At 39.9% G+C, this 21,752-nt stretch overlaps 2 protein-coding genes across 3 annotated transcripts in view; both read right to left on the bottom strand.

Moving 5' to 3' along the window:
• Positions 1-10,298, bottom strand: part of cfap206 (cilia and flagella associated protein 206) — a 51,274-nt gene extending 40,976 nt beyond the window's left edge. Inside the window, 6 exon segments of the mRNA XM_073055357.1 lie at positions 185-217; positions 220-342; positions 1,966-2,154; positions 3,109-3,199; positions 8,551-8,634; positions 10,031-10,298. Coding sequence (XP_072911458.1) covers positions 185-217; positions 220-342; positions 1,966-2,154; positions 3,109-3,199; positions 8,551-8,634; positions 10,031-10,138 — 628 coding nt within the window. The 5' untranslated portion in view covers positions 10,139-10,298.
• A 2,645-nt stretch (positions 10,299-12,943) lies between these two features.
• LOC140733276 (uncharacterized) overlaps positions 12,944-21,752 on the bottom strand; it is a 90,871-nt gene continuing 82,062 nt past the window's right edge. For both annotated transcript variants that reach the window (XM_073056400.1, XM_073056399.1), the window contains exons 22-23: positions 18,000-18,133; positions 12,944-14,874 (exon numbers count right to left, since the gene is read on the bottom strand). In XM_073056400.1, coding sequence (XP_072912501.1) covers positions 14,642-14,874; positions 18,000-18,133 — 367 coding nt within the window. In that variant the 3' untranslated portion in view covers positions 12,944-14,641. The remainder of the gene's footprint in view (positions 14,875-17,999; positions 18,134-21,752) is intronic.

Consider the following 21,752-nt stretch of genomic DNA (forward strand, 5'->3'; position numbering starts at 1 on the left):
AATCTCCAACCACAACCCTTTCTGCCAGGTACTATGTCATAGTATCACATAAAAAGATTCAAGATGAAATTGGGGTATTTACTCCTAAGATTCAAAGAATGCGATTTTAAGGATTGTCTTCACTTAACTGTTCAGAAATGACGAAGTCACAAAAGCAATCGGAAATGTGTTTCACAATACTTACAGTCATCAATACCCTCGCCACCCTTCTTGCAATTTTGTTGAACAGTCGGATGCCAGTGACAATCATGCTTAGTTCATTCAGCTGCCGTTCCTTGTCCTTTTTTGTGAGGGCAAGAAAGGTACCCAGTTCTGTTTGAGGAAAGACACTTTGCAGAGCAGCTACAGGAAGTAAAAAAATAAATCACAAAAGCAAAATCAAACCAGAATGTTTCACAGTTTTCAAGAAAAATTCTACACATGATAATCTTGAAAGTGCCTCCTCTTGGGAATGCTCAATTTTTGAATTGTTGAACATTTAGATTTTATGGGTGGTCTCTCCTCCCCCTCCAGGAAATCCTAAAATTTACGATTATTACAGTCCAATGGCTTTTTACAGTCACTGACTACCTACTCTTTTGACAATTATGTTGATGATATAGGTTCCAAGAGTAAATCAGCAATTGGAAAGTAACTTCTCACAATTACTTTAAATTTGGTTAAGTTGCAGTTTGCCAAGAGGTGACATCAATGTGCCTTGCGAAAAGAGCAAGAATCTGATTTGATTGGTCATTGCTGATTACGTCACTAATGATGTTACATTATTAACATGGACCAATCTCAACGAGGAACTTCATATTTCTGCACTGATACAGGTACTAAGGTAATCTTAATTAGTAAGGTGTAAAAGAAAATGTCAGTAATCTTACATGGAAACTACACCAGTCAGGAAATATCAGCCTATCTTTTCAAGGATGACCTGGTCCTAATATTGTGACAAGCTAATTCCTTTTGCTAAATCTGTGAATCTCTTCATATTTACATCTCCAAACTATCCTTTCCTACAGGATTTGCACAAGACAAACAACGGGAGATATGGCCAATAAGCATGAACTTGCTTCAAGACAGCATCAGCATTGAGTAATTTTATTCTATGTCCACCAGAAGTCTGCACACTTTGTCCTCAAGTGATTGCTTGGGCTGAATGCAACAATGCTTAAGTTTAGTCGATGTTCTATTTGATTTACAGTTGAGTTTCAAATTTTGCATCTTAGCTACTCCCAATTTCAGATTGTTAATACACATTCCAAAGCACTCAGCTTCACATGAACTAATTCAGGCATTAACTCATCAAGACTGATGCAGTAATTCAGCTGCTCTTTCATCTTGGTCTGAGTACTGCAATGTTCCCTTCTTCACTTTCACAACTCTGTAAATAACTATTTCAAAGCTCTTTCAATTCTATGCTTTGACTATTCTAAAGGTGGATGAGGGCAACTGTGGCTGACAAGTCAAATACAGATAAGAGCCCATGATATTATAGGGAAGATACTAGTATTGGCTATACTAGTATCTGCCTATATCTTTGTAATGCTGTCCCCATATCTATTTTCCTTACCATTTTCATCTCCTTTTCAAAAATTACTGCTTTCCAGTTCTTGCTCCACCCCTTCCTCTCATGTCTTTGCTCTGGCTATTCCTGCTAGTCTTTCAGTCAAGATTAAGGGTCTCAATCAGAAATACTGACCGTCCATTTCTCTCCACAGATGCTGCCTGACTCACTAAGTTACTCCAGCAGTTTTTCTTTACTTTAGATTCCAGCATCTGCAGCCACTTATGTCTTTCCAAAGGTACGTCTTTGGACACGCTCTCAGTTCCCATCCTTAGCATACAGTACATCCCACCATTACTTTTCACTACAAGGTGCTTTGGAGGTGTTTTACATTAAAGCATTATGCAATGTAAGTTTTCTTTAACAGTGTGGTTGTTACATGTTGAGATGTGAAGAGAAATCAAATCACCTACCAGTTGCCTCTCTCACTACACTGATGTCAGTGGGGGAACCAAGGCCAGAGTGGAGCAGGACGTAGCTGACAACTTTGCGATACAGACATTCCAGTTCTTCTCGTGTCCTCGCACGACAATCTGTGATTTCTCTGCGTACGGGAGCCAGTCTAGTTTCCAGTACACAACGATGTTCCGAAAGGAATTCCGCTGGGTGGCAAAGAAATGGAAATGATTGCTCTTTATCAAATCCCTGAAACGTTCAGGCTATACGCAGAACAACAAATGGGATTTTTATGTCTTGTTTAAGCTTGGAGAAAATTAGAAGTCAGATGTTTGATACATCTTTCAAATTTGAGCAAACCTGGCGACCTTTTATTCAATATTTTCATATGATCTAATTTTTTTTCTTTTCTTTTCTCCCTCCACGAAGTTCCAGATTTGACCATAAGGATGTTTTCTTTTTTTTTGTAATTTTATCCTCAAATGGACTGCCCAGTACCTTTTTTTTGTTTTAGGTTAGTTTAGTGGCTTTTTTCCCCTATAAATAGAAAATTTCCAGTCTTTTTCTTTCTATGAATTGTCAAGAGGAGTTGTGGTTCTCTGTTTATGTATACTAGCCTAATATTTTGACAGTTTATATCCTTTTCTTTATCTGTACGTTTACGGTATTATGTATTTGATATAACTTCACTGATTTGTATCTATTCATATAATTTTTTTTAATCAATAAAAAAAATTGAAAATGAAATGGGATTCTGTATCAACATTTTTCCTCGTTCATTTAATTAACAAAGGTAGAAAATGCTTCATTACTTTGAGATTATTTGAGTGACCAGGGGTATTTAAAATGCTGGATACAGTTATTTGCCTTGAGTATTCAAGTGGACTAATTTCTTCATCTTATCTATCTTAATTATCTATCAAATATAGGACCCTGTCACAAAATCCAAGCAATGTTGCTTACATAATGCATTTTTTAGCTAGGCATAAGGTGAGCTTCAGTTATACAGTAACTTTCCTGGTTCAGAGATTCAATGGAGTCAGGAGTACAAATGGTTAAGTCCAGAAACGTGAAAGAGGTAAGGAGATGAACAAAGATATTCCCAGAAATCGGACTGCATATTATGTTTTACTGAAAAATTTAAATACTGATAAACTAACCTCTAGTTGTGTAATTCATATCGAAATATATTTGCATCTTGATGGTGTCAAGAGAGGGCCGGTCTGTTTCAAGCAATCTGTCCACACAAACCTAGAAAATATATATCTGTTTTAAAAGAAATCTGAAGAGAAAAAAAACATTGAATTGAAAAATAATTTGCGGCCAAAATATTGAAGAATCCACCTGTAAATTCTATGTTACAAACAAGAGAGAATCTGCAGATGCTGAAAAATCCAAGCAACACACATAAAACGCTGGAGGAACATAGCAGGCCAGGCAGCATCTATGGAAAAAGTATAGAACCACAGAACATTACAGCACAGAAACAGGCCCTTCGGCCCTTTTTGGCTGTGCCGAACCATTTTTCTGCTTAGTCCAACTGACCTGCACCTGGACCATATCCCTCCATACACCTCTCATCCATGTATCTGTCAAAGTTTTTCTTAAATGTTAAAAGTGAGCCCGCATTTACAACTTCATCTGGCAGCTCATTCCACACTCCCACCACTCTCTGTGTGAAGAAACCCCCCCTAATGTTTCCTTTAAACTTTTCCCCCTTCAGCCTGAACCCATGACCTCTGCTTTTTTTCTCCCCTAGCCTCAGTGGAAAAAGCCTGCTTGCATTCACTCTATCTATACCCATCATAATTTTATATACCTCCATCAAATCTCCCCTCATTCTTCTACGCTCCAGGGAAGTTTCGGCCTGAAACGTTGACTGTACTATCTTTCATAGATGCTGCCTGGCCTGCTGAGTTCCTCCAGCATTTTGTGTGTGTTGTGTTACGAAGGATGAACAACTCTGATGGGCAGAAGGGTGCAGAGTAGCCCATGCCCCCACTTGTTGGAGAATCGCAAATCACTACTATTCCGATGCTGTTATCAAGGAAGTAACAGAGACAAAGGAAATCTGCCAGGACAGTTGTTATTGATAACAGCTCATGAAAGTTAATGAGAGAAAGACACAGCTAAGCGTTACCCAGAGTGGATTGTCTCCTAGTGACAAAAGAGGAGCGGAATCATTGATTACTGCTATTGTCTTTTGGAGAAGGATTGTTTACTTGGTACTGTTCTATTCATTGAAACCCCTCAGGGAACAACCAGAGTGGGCTGGTTTGATGGGTTACATCATCCCAACCTGATTGACACCTGAGACCCCGTGAGTGGGGATAAAAGTGAGGTCTGGGGTAACACCCCTCAGACGCACCAGGAGAAACACTAGTGAGAATCAGAACCCCCACGAGACAGGGTGGGAGATCGGAGACCGAACGAAGGGTCAGTAAATTTTAACTCACAGTGTTTTGTAGTGAGACCGGTGGGGGCTTGTGTGTGTGTCCACCCTTGCCTGGGTGATCAGTCCACCACGGAAGAACGGTCTAGCTAAAGGACAGAGGGGTCATTCATGAATGGCCACAACAACAACGCATCGACAGATCAAAATCGTAAAGGAAGGTTGGCAAGATAATAGCTGTTACTGTTCACACGTTTTTTCTCTCTCTCTCTCTCCAACAATTGCAACACATCGACAAACAACTACCGCAGCTTGCATAAACTGAACTGAACTTTATATTTCCATCTGACAATTCATTATCCCCTAGACAACAATAGAGCTTGTTTCTTATTGATTATTATTATACCCGCACTTTTAGGTTTAGTATTGCTAACGTATATTATCTGTATATTTGCATTGATATTATTTTTGTATATTCTTACTAATAAATACTGTTGAAAATAGTATCACCAGACTCCAACGGACACTTCTATCTTTGCTGGTAAGACACCCAGTTACGGGGTACGTAACAGTTGTAAATTCTATCTATATGCTCTGTGCAAACAAGACTAGATGTTAGGAGTGTATATGCAGGGAGGCTGCAGAAGGCTGTAAGAATAGGGTTGTCATAGTAGGAAATTTGAACTTTTCTCATATGGACTGGGACTAGCATCATATTAAGGGCATAGATGGGTGGAATTTGCTAAGTGTGTTCAGGGAAGTTTCCTCGGCAACATATGAAATGCTCCATGAGGGAGAGGGAAACCTTGACCTACTTGGGAAAGGGCACAGGGGCCCCTAGTGACTGAGGAATCACTAGAGGAGAACTTTGTGACCAGTGACAACAGTTCTATTTGCTTTAAGTTAGTTTTGGAATGGGACAAATATGGTCCACAGGATAAAGCTCTAAATTGAGGCAAGATGAATTTTAACAGTGTTAGACAGTGTGCAAGTTTGCAAAAGTTGATTGGGATATGCGTGTGGAGGTAAAAAGATGTTTGGCAGGTGGGAGGCTTTTAAAAGTAAGATAGAGTTCAAGGCCTACATGTTCCTGTTACTGTGAAGGGCAAGGCTAGCAGGAGTAGGAAACCCTGTATGATGAGGAATATTGAGGCATAGTTCAGGAACAAGGAGGCATGGGTCAGGTACAAGCAGCTGGGATCAACTGAATCCCTGGAGGAGTACAGTATAGGTGATGCAGGATTGTATTTAAGAAGAAAATCAGATAACTTTGGCAGAGAAATAAAGGAAAATCCAACGATAATAAAAGTACAGTATTTTATGGGAGAAAGAGAAACTACCTTTGCTCACCACATTATTGTCCTCCTTTCTTGGCCAATAATAATTATTACAACTATCATACACGATAAAAAGGAGAGACATTCCACAGAACTTCTAAATTCTAATAAAAAGCATGCAAGGTGTAAAGGAAGAGTGTAATTGCAAAGGACCGATTCAGTGGAAAAGGTTTCAAGGACCATAAAGCAGCCCATGATGGTATTAATTCAGTGCTGTAGTCACATTTGATGTGGGTAAGTTATTTACAATGCTTCATAGCAGGACGCACCACAACATAAGGCATTCCTTCAGTCAAGTTCCTAAATTATACTTCTATCAAAGCAGCCAACTGACACACATACATGGAATCACAAACAATATCAACTGCACACCGTCCCCATCATCTCAACATCCCCTCTTGTGAGAGTCTGCAAGAGATGGGTGAGCAGAGCATGGGGATTAGAAAAGAATGGAAATAAAATTGCAGATGCTAGGAACCTGAAATAAATGCACAGATGTTGTAAACACTCAGCAGGTCAGGCAGCATCTGCAAAAACAGAAACAGTTAACATTTCAGGTCGAAGGTACTTGCAGGAAGTTCTGATGATGAGTCTCTGACATGAAGTATGAACTTCTTTTCTATCTATAAGTGCTGCCTGACTTGCTGAGTGTTTCTGGTGTTCTCTGAAGTCTAACCCTTGTCTTGTTTAGATCAGAGAGAAGAAAAAGCAAGTGCTTATGAATCAATTGTTGGTATTCTAACAGAGGGAAGCTGGCTTTCAGCTAATTGGCAGAACAAAGTCCAATGCCAACTCTGCCCAGTTGTGAAAAATTTGACTGAATATTCATTTTGGGCCAAATTGCTTTGAGAGCTGGTCAAGTTCTGCCCCTGGTAAAGAAATATAAAGGTTATTAATATATTGTTAAAAAATTCTAAACTGCAATAAATAAAGCACTTAAAACATGAGGAAGTCAAGAATTACATTAAAAATAGGAAATTAGCTTCTTCCTGTTCATCCCTCTCCAGCCTATTTTCTCTTTTATAATTTAACTTTAGACAGGTACGTGGATATGTATCTAATCCAGGCAGAAGGGATTGACTTAGATAATGATCACAACCAGCAAGGATGAGTTTAAACATACACGGAAACAGGCCTTTGGACCCATGGTGGCATGCCAAACTAATCAAACCAGTAATTGAAAGCCTATTAAATTAGTCCTACCTCTGTCCATATTCTCTGCAGAGTCATCTGCCTAAGAGTTAGGATAAAGGTCCCATTTATGAGCTGTACAGTCCTATGGTTCTAAAATAAATATCCCACCAGATACTGGAGCATGAGTACCGGCAGACTTCCCAGGCACAATCAGTCCAATGCTTGACAGAAATTGTCTCATCAGAAGCTGTGGGGAAGATCTGCACCTACATTATGGTTTGCGAGTGCCAAATCTCTGCAGAGTTAGTTGGGTAAAAGCTATTAATCGTAAGATTATAGTGATCATCTGTATGCCACATTATTGCAGTTGCCAATGATCCTGCATTTTTAACAGGACTTACTGTACGTGATCATAAAGTTGCCTGTTCCATATACAGTATTGTTGAAATAGAATTTATCCTCCTAATACCAACAGTGGTGTTAACAATAGGAGCTGGAGAATGCGCAGAGCAGTCACAGTTCCAGCATCACCCAGTTTACCCTAATGTCCCCTGTACGTGGCGGACAGGAGGGGTAGTGCACTGGAGGATGAGGCTGAAGACGAATTAAGAATCCTACTTGGCCTACTGTTCATGGTCCTCACAGCCCACCTTGTATTTGCTTGGAACCCAGCTGCATCGGGGCCTGGCACTAGCAATCTGTGCATGCCTGGGTAAATCTCCCTCTAACAATCATGGCAATCTTAAAAATCTCTTTTACAGATCTGGCATTATATTTCTTTTAGTTTTTTTTGTTTAATTATTTTACATTCCACATCCACTGATACAAGAGACATTGAGCCTGCTGCTGTCCCCTTTATCTTCTGTTACACAGTGGGATTCTTGTGATAGTCCTGCTAACAATAAGGCCTACCTGCAGCCTATCTCTGATGTCCTGTTGTCCTATGGTAGTTATCTAGTCAACATGGCTGGACCTGGAACAGATGTGAGAGGGGACAGGCATCTTGGATTCATGAGAAGGTCTCCAGATGCTGGAAATCAAAAACCAACACACACAAAATGCTGGAGAAACTCAGAAAGTCAGTTAGCATCTATGGAAGATGTAAACAGTTGACATTTTGGGCTGAGACCATTCTTCAGGACTGGAAAGGAAGGAGGAAAATGCCAGAATAAAAAGGTGGGGTGAGGGGAAGGGGGATAGCTTGAAGGTATTAGGTGAAGCCAGGAGGGTGGGAAAGCTCAAGGGCTGGAGAGGAAGGAATCTGATAGGTGAGGAATGGTCCATAGGAGAATCGGATGGAGGAGGGGATTCAGGAGGAGGTACAAGGCCAGAATGGGGAAAAGGGGAAGAGGGGAAGAGGAAGGAATTTTTTTTTACTGGAAGGAGAAATCAATTTACATGCCATCAAGTTGGAGGCTACCCAGATAGAATATAGGGTGTTTCTCCTCCATCCTGAGTGTGGCCTTATCCTGGCATAAGAGGAGGACATGGACTGACATATCGGTCCGTGAACATCTTGGATTCAACCATGGCAAACCTTAGAGTAGAATGGATCATTGCCGGTCACCGATTATGTTCACAAGAGAAACAATGATGTACAGTAAATAATGCAGCAAGAGGAACCAGAAAAAATTGCCACTTTTGAGGGAAGAAAGTAACACAAAGAAAAACATCAGTGAATTACAAATCAATTGGTATTGGTCCCTGTAGGGGCAATGTTAGTGGATGTTAATGATTACCGTAATGAGCTTGTGCACATCAGCCTTTGTGAGTTTTCTATCCACATTGAACTCATATCTTGGATCCAAAACGACCGCTTTAACCTGTTTGAAAACAAATTCATAGTTTAACTTTGGGTTTTTAAAATATTCCTTAATGTTATATCTTAAACAGAAAGTAAGCCCCTTAATAAAGTAAATAAGTATTTTTCATATCCTTATGAAAAATAAATGTCGCTGGATTAAATGAGTGTCTCCAGGGTTCAGCTTTTTCAAGAGTGCACTTCATGTTCTTACACAGTCACCTCTTGTTTTAAAGTTACAAGTGTAGCTTCCCAAGAAGGCATGGAGGTGAATTCACTATCTGCTCCACTACAAGATACAGAGACAAGAAAGGTCCTGTTTCAAGAAAGGTTCTGCATATCAAACTTTGCAAATGCTGTCACGTAGCCTAGTAACTGATGACAGTCCTTTGCAATCTTGCAGCTCTTTAAAACTCTAGTTAGACCACACTTGGAATATTGTGTTCAGTTTGAGTGGCTTTGTGGTAGGTGCCGATGGTTTTTTGCTGTCGGGGGTGGGGGGGGGGTCTTTGTTTTGCTGCTGCTTATGCATGGGTGGGGGGAGGTTGGGGTTCTAACATATAACTCTCATTCATTCTTCGGAGCACTCCTCTGTTTTCATGGATATTTGCAGATAAAAACAATTTCAGGATGTACATTGTATACATTTCTCTGACATTAAATGTACCTTTGGAAATTGACAAGGCCGTATGTAAACACAGAGTATGACATCCTCCTTGGATGAGAGGATTATCTTTAGAGGAAATATTGAGCAGAATGTGCTCACAGCTTTGAGTTTAATGAGGGGTGATTGCATTGAAACACATAACATTCAAGGGAGGCATGGCAGGTTATAGGCTGTGAGGATGTTTTCCCTGGTGGAGATGTCTAGAAAAGGTGCCAACTATTTAGGACTGAGATGAGGAGTAACTCTGTATTCTAACTCTCATGGTAGTGGTAATCATTAATTCTGTATTCTACACAGCTGTGGATGCTGAGTCACAAAGTACACTAGAGACCAAGTTACAAAGAATCTGAACCATAGGGGATTCTGGTTTTATTGAATTCTGGCAAAAAGGGCAATTTGAGGGGGGTAGTTATTGAAACTTGGGTGCACAGGAATTTCTTCCAACAAACAGAATTGAATCTCTGCAGTTCTCTTATCTGGAAGGGCTATGGAGACGAGATCACTAGAGATAATGAAGAACGATAACAAATAATTGGGGGAGGGTTTTTTGTGAAAAAAAGCGCATTGATGGCTATTGGGAAATGGCAGCAGAAGTTGACACCTGGAGCAGATGAGCTACGATTCTGTTGCTTGTAGGGCCAGATAGCTCTCCTGTGTTCATCAGCCACAATGAATGACAAGTCTGCCAAGCCTTCTCCGACCTCTGATTTTATTGTTCTTATAAGAATACAATTAATTTCAGGGCACTCACCATGAATGCTACAAGGGTCTCGGAGATGGAGTGCCCCCTATCAGCGCACTCTTGGGCGATTTCTCGGATTATATTCTTAATGACACACTCCGCCTGTGTCAGATCCATTTTGGGCCTTCGTTAAAAATATTAAAAGGAGTACGAAGGATTGGATGTAGGATCCTATGCTGGTCAGCACTCTGCGCCTGCCTCAGTAAACTCACTACGATTTCAGTTGTGTAAATTCCTTATTCTGCATCGCCAGGCTTCACACTCCTCTGTTGTTCAATGCAATCTTCGGTTACCTTGGAGACGGACGCCCAACGACCATTCCGATTGGACGACGTGCTTCCTCCCAGCATTCTGATGTACAACGTCATCACAACTCTAGAAGAGTCTGTTTCCATTTCAAAGCAGCAAATTGTTTTGCTTCTTCTGGTTATAGTTGATCGTTTTTGTACTATGTCCCTAACTGCTGTAAGTGGCTCTTAACGCTTACTAAATATTTAAGCAAAGGACTGTAGATGCTAACAATGTGAATAAAAGGTAAAACAGCATCTGCAGAAAGTAAGGGGAATAGTGCGAATGTAGGAAATATCAGCAAGCAGCCACGTTTTAAATTGCAGAGGCCAGCCCACTCTTCTCTCAGCGGGCAATAGCTCCAAGTATTTAAGAACACCTATCGCAACACTCAAAGGGCATCGACTATCCCGCTGTTACCACTCTTGAACGGTTCTCTGTAACTATAAGACCATATCCCGCGTCCTGTTACAGATTTTCCTTTGGTACCACCTCAATAAACTTATGTGTGGAGTTTTATCTCTGAATAGCATGCAAACAGATGTATCCGCCGTATTACGATAGGAACGCCTGTAAACATACGGGCCAAAAAAAAAAGGGGCAGCATTCGACGGCACCAATGTAACCCGTAAAGAGAAACTGAATTAATGTTTCAGGTCAAAGACCCTTCATCACAACTGTAAAAGGGCAATAATAGTGGTGTATTGAGGCGGGATTGGTGGAACCAAGGGAATGTAGGATAGGGCCGAGGTTGCTGTGGAAATATGCAATCGTTGAAGCTGTTTTCATAGAGGGGGAAGGGGAGAGGGATATGTGCCCATTTTCTAGTTTTAATATAAGGTCGTTCACTTGAATGCCAACTGTTTGTCCGGTAGTTTCTAATGTTATTACATTGTGAATCAAGTTCTGATAAAAGCCAATGGCACAAATATCCCGTTTTGACTGGTAGGAAAACTGCGAGCCCTAGGATGACATGCAGCTATTTATTCTTCGTTAGTTAATTCCAATACCTGACCTGGAAACCTACAGCCCTGCTCCGAGCCAAGAAATAACTTAATGGAAAACATGGCAAATCTGACTGTGGAATGAAATTACAGGGACTGCAGATGGATAACGGGAAACTTCTAATACTGAAATATTGTAGGCCATAATTACCCTATGACTGGGAATAAAGCAGGCCAATTGTGTAAAATAGTAATTACTCTCAATTTCTGGTCTCACCCTAAAAAAACAGAATGGTGGATGGGAGAATCTGGGCAGAAGCCAGTCCAAATTGTATGGATGCACACAGTAACATTTAAGGATGAGGTCAATTAATGCCTCAAGCTCATTCCCCACACAATTAAATCATGACTCAAAATTCTTCAAGCATTGATTCCATAACCAGTAATATAGTTGTCCAAGAAAAATCTTTGACCTAATCACAGCTACATTCTTTTCACCCCACCCTTTTTTTCAACATACATTTGATTTCCTGCTTTGCAGTTAAGGATCTCTCTCAGTCTAACTACATGCTGTGCACTTCCTCTGTGAATGTAACACTGTTTTACATGGTTGTTTTTCTTTCATACTACTTTGATACACCGTACACAAACAATGCAACTGCATTTTGTACATGCGACAATAATAAACCAATGTCTAATTCTGATACTGTAATAGGTTATCAACCTGAAACATTAGCTCAGCTTTCCTCTAGCAATACTGCCTGACCAGGTGTCTTATTTCCAGCATTTTAGAAAAAAAAATCAAAATGAATTTGTCTTACTTGAGATTAGAAATGAAGGAAAAGTCCTACAGAAGTCCAATTTGGTCCAACTTGAAGATAAATGGCCAAGGAAATAATGGCCCCATGAAGTTATTTTTGTAAAAAGCACCTGGGATGCAATCCCTACAAGGGTAATGGAGACAGATTCAATTGCTTCTTTGTAAAGGAAATCCAATACACAGCCCTGCTCTCTTCCTGTACATCCAGCAAGATCCCCCACTTCCATCCTTGAGTTGTGTACCTGCAGAAATATCACCACTCAGTTTTATGCAAAATTAAAGATTTTAACCCCAGATGCTCTGCAAAAAATGGAATGAGCTCTTGAAACAATCCATAAAATGTTTAATGTCAAAAATACATTTATTTAGAGCGTTTGCAAAGTTGTACATAGCTTAAAAGTACTTCACTTGATTTCAGAATGATGTGCAGTTTGATTTCACAATTTTATGGGAAGTTGAAAAAAGGTTTCTGGTTGACATGCTTTTTTTCAAGTTAAAAAAGTGTTTTGTGCACCTAATACAACACAATACTTCAAGAGCAGCCATCAGTAATACTGTGATGTGTGAAATAATAGATAGTTATTGATGGGGAAGGGGCTGGAGAAACTTGTTAACAGGGATGGGTTTCTCTTTCCCAAAGACCTAAGATACATTTCTTATTCAGAAGTGCCATTCATTATTAGGGTCTGCAAATACTACATCTAAACTGTTTTTAAAAATGTTTGGTAGTAAAGCAACTAGAGCCATTTCTGTGCAGATTTCTTCCCCCATATTACGGATGAGCTCAGTTTCTTTTCATAAAAAATAAATTATTTTAAATTTTTTTTAAAGAAACAGACAAAAAATTGAATTGGACAGCTTAAAACAAAATGTTTGAGGGATTTGTTTATTTGTGGGTGGCAGTTCTTTATTCCTGAGTTCCAGGACAAGATGAATCATTCAATATTTTTTTTTCTGCAAATTCCTTGCTCATGTAACTTTTCTCCATTTGTCAAATACAAGCAAGAGAACATTATACAACCAACAGCTATTTGAGAGAACTGTAAAGCTATTTTGCTCAAGTTTACATTAGTATTTTGCATGTGCTATACTTGATATCAAATTGTTTTTAAAAATAACACCAGGCATACAAGGATTGGCAGTATAGTTCCTACTATTTGATTTCAAGGTTATTTCAATTAGTTTTTTTAAATTTCTGCTACTATACTTCTAAAACTAAATTGGTTTGTACAAGTTGGCTTCAAATAGATATCTTGTCAAAATAGCTTCATATTTATCAAGACTTTAACAGTTTTTATCAATATAAAAACAAAACATCTTAATGTTGGGACAAACATTGGGACAGATGCAGATCCCAAAAATGATCATTGTAGTGTTTTCACTGCAACTGCCAACTCTTTCCAAAGGGGCATTAAGTTCTGCCTTATTAATGGCACAAAGTAATTAACACATTGTAAACTCTGGCAACAGTCTATGTCTAAAGCAGATTGCTTTTAGGAGTTCTAAAAATTATGGCCATGTAACATTACGTGATGAACATTCCAGGTCAATTTATACTGGAATAAATCATTTCAACATGTGAATTCTCCAGAAAAAGTACAAATTACATTAACCCAGATTATAAAAATGAATAAAACAACCAATTTTTACATTAGCTATAACATTTTTATATAAATGTATTCACATGAATGACCTTCAATATACAGTAGATTGATAACTTTGAATTGATTAGAATTTGGCTTATTACCTCATTGTTCACAAAATTGTCAGTGATTTCGTTTCTAAGGCACAGATTTTGAATAATATAGAAAAGAGCTTTGTAGAGTCTATGGAAAATTTTAATGGATATGGGATCCTTTATACATTTAAGTAGGCAGAACTTCTCCTGTAATGCTTAGTGCAGTAAACATTTCTTTAAATGAAGGTAGAGATTGCTCATGTTATTGTGTTTAAATAAATATGGCAAAAGTTTCCACAAATGAAAGACTTGCTCAAGTGGATGCCAAAGTTTTTACTCTTTCCCCCGCTGTCCCCTTACAAGGGGTAACACATATGGTTTGATTGAAATGTTAGGCAAGGATTCCTTTTTGAAATGATAGTGAAGACAAAGAAATGGCACCCCAAGTTAGATTAACCCATTCAGTTTTCCTCTGCTTTCTCCTTTTTCAATTTTCTCTTAATCCAGAGGATGTTGGCTGTCCTCACTCAGTAACCATAACCAACCCAAGCCCAAAATGAATGTCATTGGAAGTGAGAACTTCTACCCATTCATCTTATGGCATTCGGGATACAGAAATAGCACAATCACTTCCCTTCCGGTATCCACACACAGAAAGAATGGGCTCACAACTTGCTGAAGAAAACTTTAAACTATCAAGCTGCAAGCACTGATAAATCTGGGGTTATACATGCCTCTTTAAACAGAATCGATCTGGGAACAAATTGTAAACTGCTATAAATAATATGAACCCTATTTTAGAATATTGCTGTCAATTAATTTTGCTTAAATAATTATTGCATTTGAGACTCATTAATGAAAGTCTTAAAACACTGCTCAATATTTATAAATTAAAAACACTTCCTATGAACAATTTTGGGACCAAATTCATTATATTCTTCTTGGCTGATCCAGGCACAGTCCAGGGCAGATGAACTTGCCAAGGTAGCACCTCCACTCCACACTGTGAAGTCACGATTTGCTGGGCTTGTAACATCCACATGCCCCGACAGGTCTAGAGGAACCATGGAAGAGATTTCTTTTTGTATTCTTGCTGGTAATCCAGTCAACATGGTGTTTCCACCTTTAAGGGAATTAAATAGGTTTAGAACACCAACATCTCCAAAGTCATTTATTTAGCAACTAATTTCCCTCACCTCTACTATCTCAATTATGATGTGTTTATCAAAACCTCGAAAACTCAACACACAATCTAGAATCCACTAGGCTAACATAGTATTAGTGTTTGACAACTGCCTCATTGGAAACACTTTTTCTGACTGTTCTGTAAGCAATTCTGGAAAAACGATCCTCATTGAAGGTCACAAACTTGAGTTAAGATAGAGAAGATTATGATTTTTCCATTTTGTTAATGACTTAATTTTGGAAAATAAGTGAGGAACAATTAAGCTACAAAGAATCTAATGCCTTTAAAATATATAATTTTCCGCAATTTGAATGAAGCATAGACCACAGAATGGGTCTGTGTGTGGGGTAGGAAAGCAGGAGGCAGTGAACAGAAAAAGGTACTAGAGATGGCATGCATATTAAAAAAAACACTAGCACAGGTAACATGCAGAGTAAAATGGAAGGTCTGGGAAAATGTACTGCAAGCAGCCCAAAGAATGTTGGGCACTGGCAGGATTCACTGGTAAGTGATAAGAAAGCACAGAATTCCGTTTACAGCTGAAATTCACAGCCATAGCATGGGTACTTAAGTAAGCAACATCATTTTAAGACTAAAACAAAATCTTTATAAACTCAAATAAAAATCAATGGATCCCCAATGACGTATTCAGATCACGAGTGGAGTTTTCCTTTCAGAAAACAGAAGCATGAAAGACAAGCCAGTCTGCGAGTATGATTGAAGCACAGAGGCCTTAGACCCCCACTGTCTTGCTGCTGTACTCTGGAAAATAAAATTTAAGACCTCAAAGCAAAATTGCAATATCGGAGGAACATCAGGGACTGTTGTGCGCTTTGCTTTATTGAAACATGGTTCACCCCCAGCATTTCAGATGCTGGTAACGGTGGTGTAGTGGTATCGTCACTGGACTTCGAGGCTGATGGTCCTGAGTTCAAATCTGGGCAGCAGCAATATTTGCGCAGAAGAAAGGTCTGGCAATCTATTTCTATCTTGCCATGAAAACCCTATGGACAATTACACTATCCTCGATGACACTCCACAGTGTACATTCAACTTCAGGCCGACATCAGGCAGGCACTGGAGAAGCTGAGCACCAGGAGCAGCAGTCATGAAACAGTGCACCTGGATGCTGCCCCCATTATTAATGGGAATTTTAATCACACCAGCTTGAAGAAGTCTCCAAACAGCTTACCACCAAAATACCACTTTCCACTTGTGGAACCAGAGGAGCCAACACACTTACCACTGTTGTACCATCGAGAACGCTTACCATGCTATCCCACGCCTGCACCTTAGAAAGTCTGATCACCTGACTGTACTTCTACTCACGGCACATAGGCAGGGCTAAAGACTGCAGAGCCACTAATGAGGAACAAGAAGGTACAGTCAAGAGATGCAGAGGAACACTTACAGGACTGGACAATACTCAGGCTCTCATCCTCAAATTTGAATGAATACACCACAGTTGACACTGATAAAAACACAAAATGCTGGCAGAACTCAGCAGGCCAGACAGCATCTATGGAAGGAGGTAGTAACCTCCTGATGAAGGGTTTCGGCCTGAAACGTCGTCACTACCTCCTCCCATAGATGCTGTCTGGCCTGCTGAGTTCTGCCAGCATTTTGTGTTTTTATTTATTTCCAGCATCTGCAGATTCACTCGTGTTACAGTTGACACTGACTTCATCTAGACCTGTGTGGAAGAGTGTGTGCCTTTGAGAACACACTGGACATACCTAAATCAAAACCCATGGTTGAACCAGGAGATTCTGTCTGCTGAGGACTAGATCTGTGGTATTTAAGACCGGTGATCCAAAATTATACAAGTAGTCCAGGTATGACTTATGAAAGCACAAAAACAATTCTGATTAAAGTTAAAGATGATATTGGATGCATGTCAGCTATTGCAGAGTTTGCAGGCCATTACTTTCTGCAAATTCAATTCAAGTTTAATTGTCATTCAACCATACATGAATACAGCAAAACCCAACATCAAGACAGGCTGTGATGCTTCACTCCCAGGCGAGCTCAACACCTTCTATACACACTTTGAAAGGGAGAATAAAACTTCACCTGTGAACGTCCCTGCAACATCTGGTAACCCTGTGATCTCTGTCTCAGCAGCAAACATCAGAACGTTTTTCAAGAGGGTGAACCCTCGCAAGACATCAGTCCCTAATGCTGTACCTGGTAGGGCTCTGAATTATGTTATCATTAGTTTCCAAGTACCCTGAAACCTCGTCCTTCATAACAGACTCCAATACTTTCCCAACCATTGAGATTAGGCTAACTGGTCTATAATTTCCTTTCTTTTGCCTTCCTCCCTTTTTAAAGTGTGGAGTGGCATTTTCAATCTCCCAATCTTCTGAGACCATGCCAGAATCAAGTGATTCTTGCAAGATCATGAGCAAAGTATCTGTTCTGTTATCTCTTCACCAACCTCTCTCAGGACTCTGGGATGTAGTCCATCTGGTCCAGGTGACTTATCCACCTTAAGACCTTTGAGTTTGCCTAGCACTTTTTTTGTTTGCAAAAGTAATGACAGTCATTTCCTGCTCTCTGACACTCACGGACCTCTGTCACACTGCTAGTGTCTTCCACAGAGAAGAGAGATGCAAAGTTCCCATTAAGGTCATCTGCCATTTCTAGAGGCCATGGGTTTAGGGTGAAAGATGAAAAGTTTAATTTGATCATGAGGGGAAATTTCTTCATTCAGAGGGTCATGAGAGTGTGGAATGAGCTGTCAGTGCAAGTGGTCCATGCAGGCTCGATTTCAATTTTTAAAAGTAGTTTGGATTGGTAGGGGAGGCTTCTGTGCAGTACTTTTCCTCTGACCAATGCATATTCCTGAAACACGCCAGTAAAGACAAGCTAGGCAGCTGCATGCAACAGGCATAAGCTCCTGAAAGGCTACATGCACAAAGAAATATGTTAAATATTTTTCATGAACTGAACATACTCTGTAGTAATGAATAGACACAATTTACACATCACCGGCCTGCTAAGTAATGTTGTACTATTATTTCATTATTTTGATCCAGGTGGTCAGTCAGTCAACTTACCTGAAAGAATAATATTTGCAACAAATGTTTTCCGTAAATCGACTTCACAGAGAATGATAGAGCGGAGAAGACTCTCATGAATTCCATAATGATCTTTTCCAATCACCTCTGGCTTAAACAAGATCTCTGGAACTCTGGAGAAAGGCAATTAAATTGACGTCGAATTTATATGTTTAAGTAAAAACAATATTCACATTTCAGCACTTTTCACTGTATAATTATTAAAGTGTGGAACACTCAACCTCAGCTTATTTTCATCTCCTTACCACAGGGACTAGAATATTCATGGGACACAAGACCAGTACTGGAAAGCTGTTTTGTTTGATCCTTTCATTTCAGAATTCCACCTCTGCTTAAAAGGCCAGAACTGAATTCCTTTCGATAGGATAGCAACATGGCAGGGAAATGCCTAACCACAACACCTACTCACTGTGTTTCAGAGCCAGCTGCCATGCAGATTCCCAACACTAAACAGACCATCAACTATTTACTGAGATAGAAATACAGTCCGCCCTCCTTATCCGCGGATCGGGAAAACCCGCAAGTTCTCTCTCCAGCACTAGTCTGTAAAAAATGTACAGACTATTTTTTTTTGTCATTATTCCCTAAACAATACAGTATAACAACTACTTACATAGCATTTACATTGTATTATGTATTATAAGTAATCTAGAAATGACTTAAAAGTACAGGCAGTCCCCGGGTTATGAATGAGTTCCATTCCTGAGTCCGTCTTTAAGTCGGATTTGAAGTCGGAACAGATACATCCGGTATTATTTAGCGTCAGTTAGTCAAATGTTTTTCTTAGTATATAGTACATATTTTACCTTTCTATGCATATAAAACACTTAAGAAACATACATATTCCACTAACTAAACCACTGCGTTGCTTAGTAATAATTGCAGTTTTCATCGGGGCAGGGCCTTTCACATTCTCCATTAAAATTGTTCCGATCGTTGACCGACTGTAGCCTAATGCTTTTCCAATGACCGATGGCGTTTCACCTCTTTCCGATCGCGTTATTATTTCCACCTTACTTTCAATCACGATTGTGATTATTTTCGTGAACAGCAACACTGTGGATTCAGAGCTGCACCGCCAGGTCCTAATGTCCACTGCACAGAGACATGTTAAATAAAGTCCAGGGTTCCGCTGGGTCATAAAGACCACCGCACTGATACACGTTAAATAAGGGACGAGCATCCGCGAATTTTGCTATCGGCGCGGGGGGGGGGGGGGGGGGGGGTCCTGGAACCAATCCCCTGTGGATAAGGAGGGCCGACTGTATGAAAGAAAACAAGGTAAAATTGCTTGACAATGCTCAGAAATGTTTATTGCTTAGCATTTTTATGCTAAAATATTTGGCAGATATTTCAATGCCTCAACATGGCTGTCCCCAGTTCCTATGAGTTTTTGCCTGTTCCAGAAGGGTAGACAAGCCAGTCTTCCTCCTCAAGCCCCACTCCCAGCACTTGGACGTACCATAGCACAGCATGGGCCTTCTCAGTGCAGAAGGCCCAATGGCAGGACTCTCCCAACCATGGAGAGCTGGAGAGGACTTTCCTCCAGACTCACTGGCTGTCAGTGTGTGATCAGGTCCGCTGAACACTTATAAACATCTCCAACATCGACAAACATTCCTTAATGCTCAGGATCCACAAGAAGATTCAAATATTTAAAAATGATTTCTCAACATTTACATTCATAAAACTAGAAAGCACAGTCAAATAATACAGATTAAAATCATTAAAACCAACTTAAATATTAACAATATTACTTATCTGTCTCCCAGCAGTCAAAGTTTCCATTCACGTGATTGGGGACTGCTGAGTTTGCACCAGGTTACTCTGGCACAGGATTAGGCAGATTTCCCAGTTCAAGAACAAATCAATTGTGCTGCCCCATAAGGCTTCAGGAGTTCTCTGCACTGGGCCAGGTGGCATCAGGGAAGTAGACACCTCTCCTGACTGAGACCAAAGTTAGTGCTGAAATCCAGCATTTCAGAAGCATGGCTGGGCAAATTACTGGCATTAGAGCTAATGACGGGAATGTGGATTCGCTCATTACTTGTCCTTTATCAATATGACTCCAGAGATCCAGATAACTAATACAAAATGTTTCACTGCCTTTGGAAACTGCATAGCCAGGAAACTTCCCTAATCCTGGCCTTATTACAAAGCACATAGCTGACACAGTTGTAGTTACACTGTCTGTGAATCTGGCAAGAATAAAATTAAATGTAATTAATGTATGATTAGTACGTATGGGTGTTTGATGGTTAGTGGGGATTTGGTGGGCAAAGGCCTCAGTTCCATCTCTGACCCAAGACAGAGGGGACGGTGGGATTATGGAACACTGGACAAAACTAATCGCACGTGTTAAATGGGCAAGAAACCAGGTAAGAGTGGGCTACTTTTCTCGCAATATCAGTCGATTGGGAATTGCTGGGATTTCCCCAAGGAGCTCCGCTGGACCACAGATCTGCTGCGATGGCCATCACTTACACCAGGGAACATCCCAGCTGAACCTTCCCGAGTGAACGCATTCATTTAGTAGACAAGAATAAGGGCTTAATGATAAAAACATACTGCGGTTGTTTCTATCAGAAACATGGAAGTGTGGGAGTAGGCCACTTGTTTCTTTGAGCTGCTGTTCAAAAAAAAAATCAATCGCAGCTGATCTTCTGTCTCCATATTCAGTGCATTTCCTTCCTAAGCATATTCACTGACTTGGCCTCTGTGGTAGAGAGCTCCAGGGTCACTAATACGCTAATTAATAAAACATTTTAAGCGCTTTATTACTAACTGGCGTTTGAATGAATTATTATGGGTTCATAAATGTTTCTGCAATAAGAGACATCCAGTAACATTCAGGGGTACAGGCTTGCTAGTTTAGTGTGGTTTGTACTCCCCGTCAGGAACAGCTATTCCCCTTCAACCATCAGGCTCCTGAACCCACAGAAACACTTTCCAAAGACTCTGCAACTCAGTATTACTTGCTTAGTTTTTAATTATTTGCACGAGTTGACTTCTTCTGTACGTTGGTTATTTAGCAGTCTTGGTTATTTATTGTTTTTTTTAATAAATTCTATTGTATCTATTTTCCTGTACATGCCTGCAAGAAAACAAAACTCAAGGTGGTTACAGATGCCTAAATTTTGATGATAAATTTACTCTGAACTTTTCCTCACTTTCCTGATAGTATTATATTAAGCCCTCATACCTGGTGACACACAGAATGCTATTAGCTTTGAATGGGCTGACTTTGGACATCAACTTGATAAGCGATGTATATAGAGGCGAGCCTGTAGATAGGACACCATGCTGGAGGTAAACACAGATAACTGTTGACAGAACATTTGATAATGTTGACCAACCTTATTGCTTTTTCTCAGATAATTACCACCAGGAAACAAATATACTTTCCTGATCCTGAGGGTGATAAAGGCAGTTTATGGCACGTTGGGGCACAGAACGTAAAAACTGGAACCTCATGTTGCAAGTTTACAAAGCACAGTTTATACTGCATGTTGTAATGTGAGTATTACAAGTACTTAAAAGTAAGTTAATACTAATCGGGCAGCTGTTGGTAGCAAGAGGCGGGATCTGGGGTTGGCGGAGTCTTTACTTCCGCTCTTTTCACTCCCGGTATGCATTGTATATAGTTCCTCCACCCATGCCGCACGAGGTACCCGGAAGCCTCTGTATTGTAAATATCATTTGCCGTCCCAGATAAAGATGCTCTTTTGGCCA

This window comes from Hemitrygon akajei, chromosome 9 (genome assembly GCF_048418815.1).
Source record: "Hemitrygon akajei chromosome 9, sHemAka1.3, whole genome shotgun sequence".
In the NCBI taxonomy this organism is placed as follows: Eukaryota; Metazoa; Chordata; class Chondrichthyes; order Myliobatiformes; family Dasyatidae; genus Hemitrygon; species Hemitrygon akajei.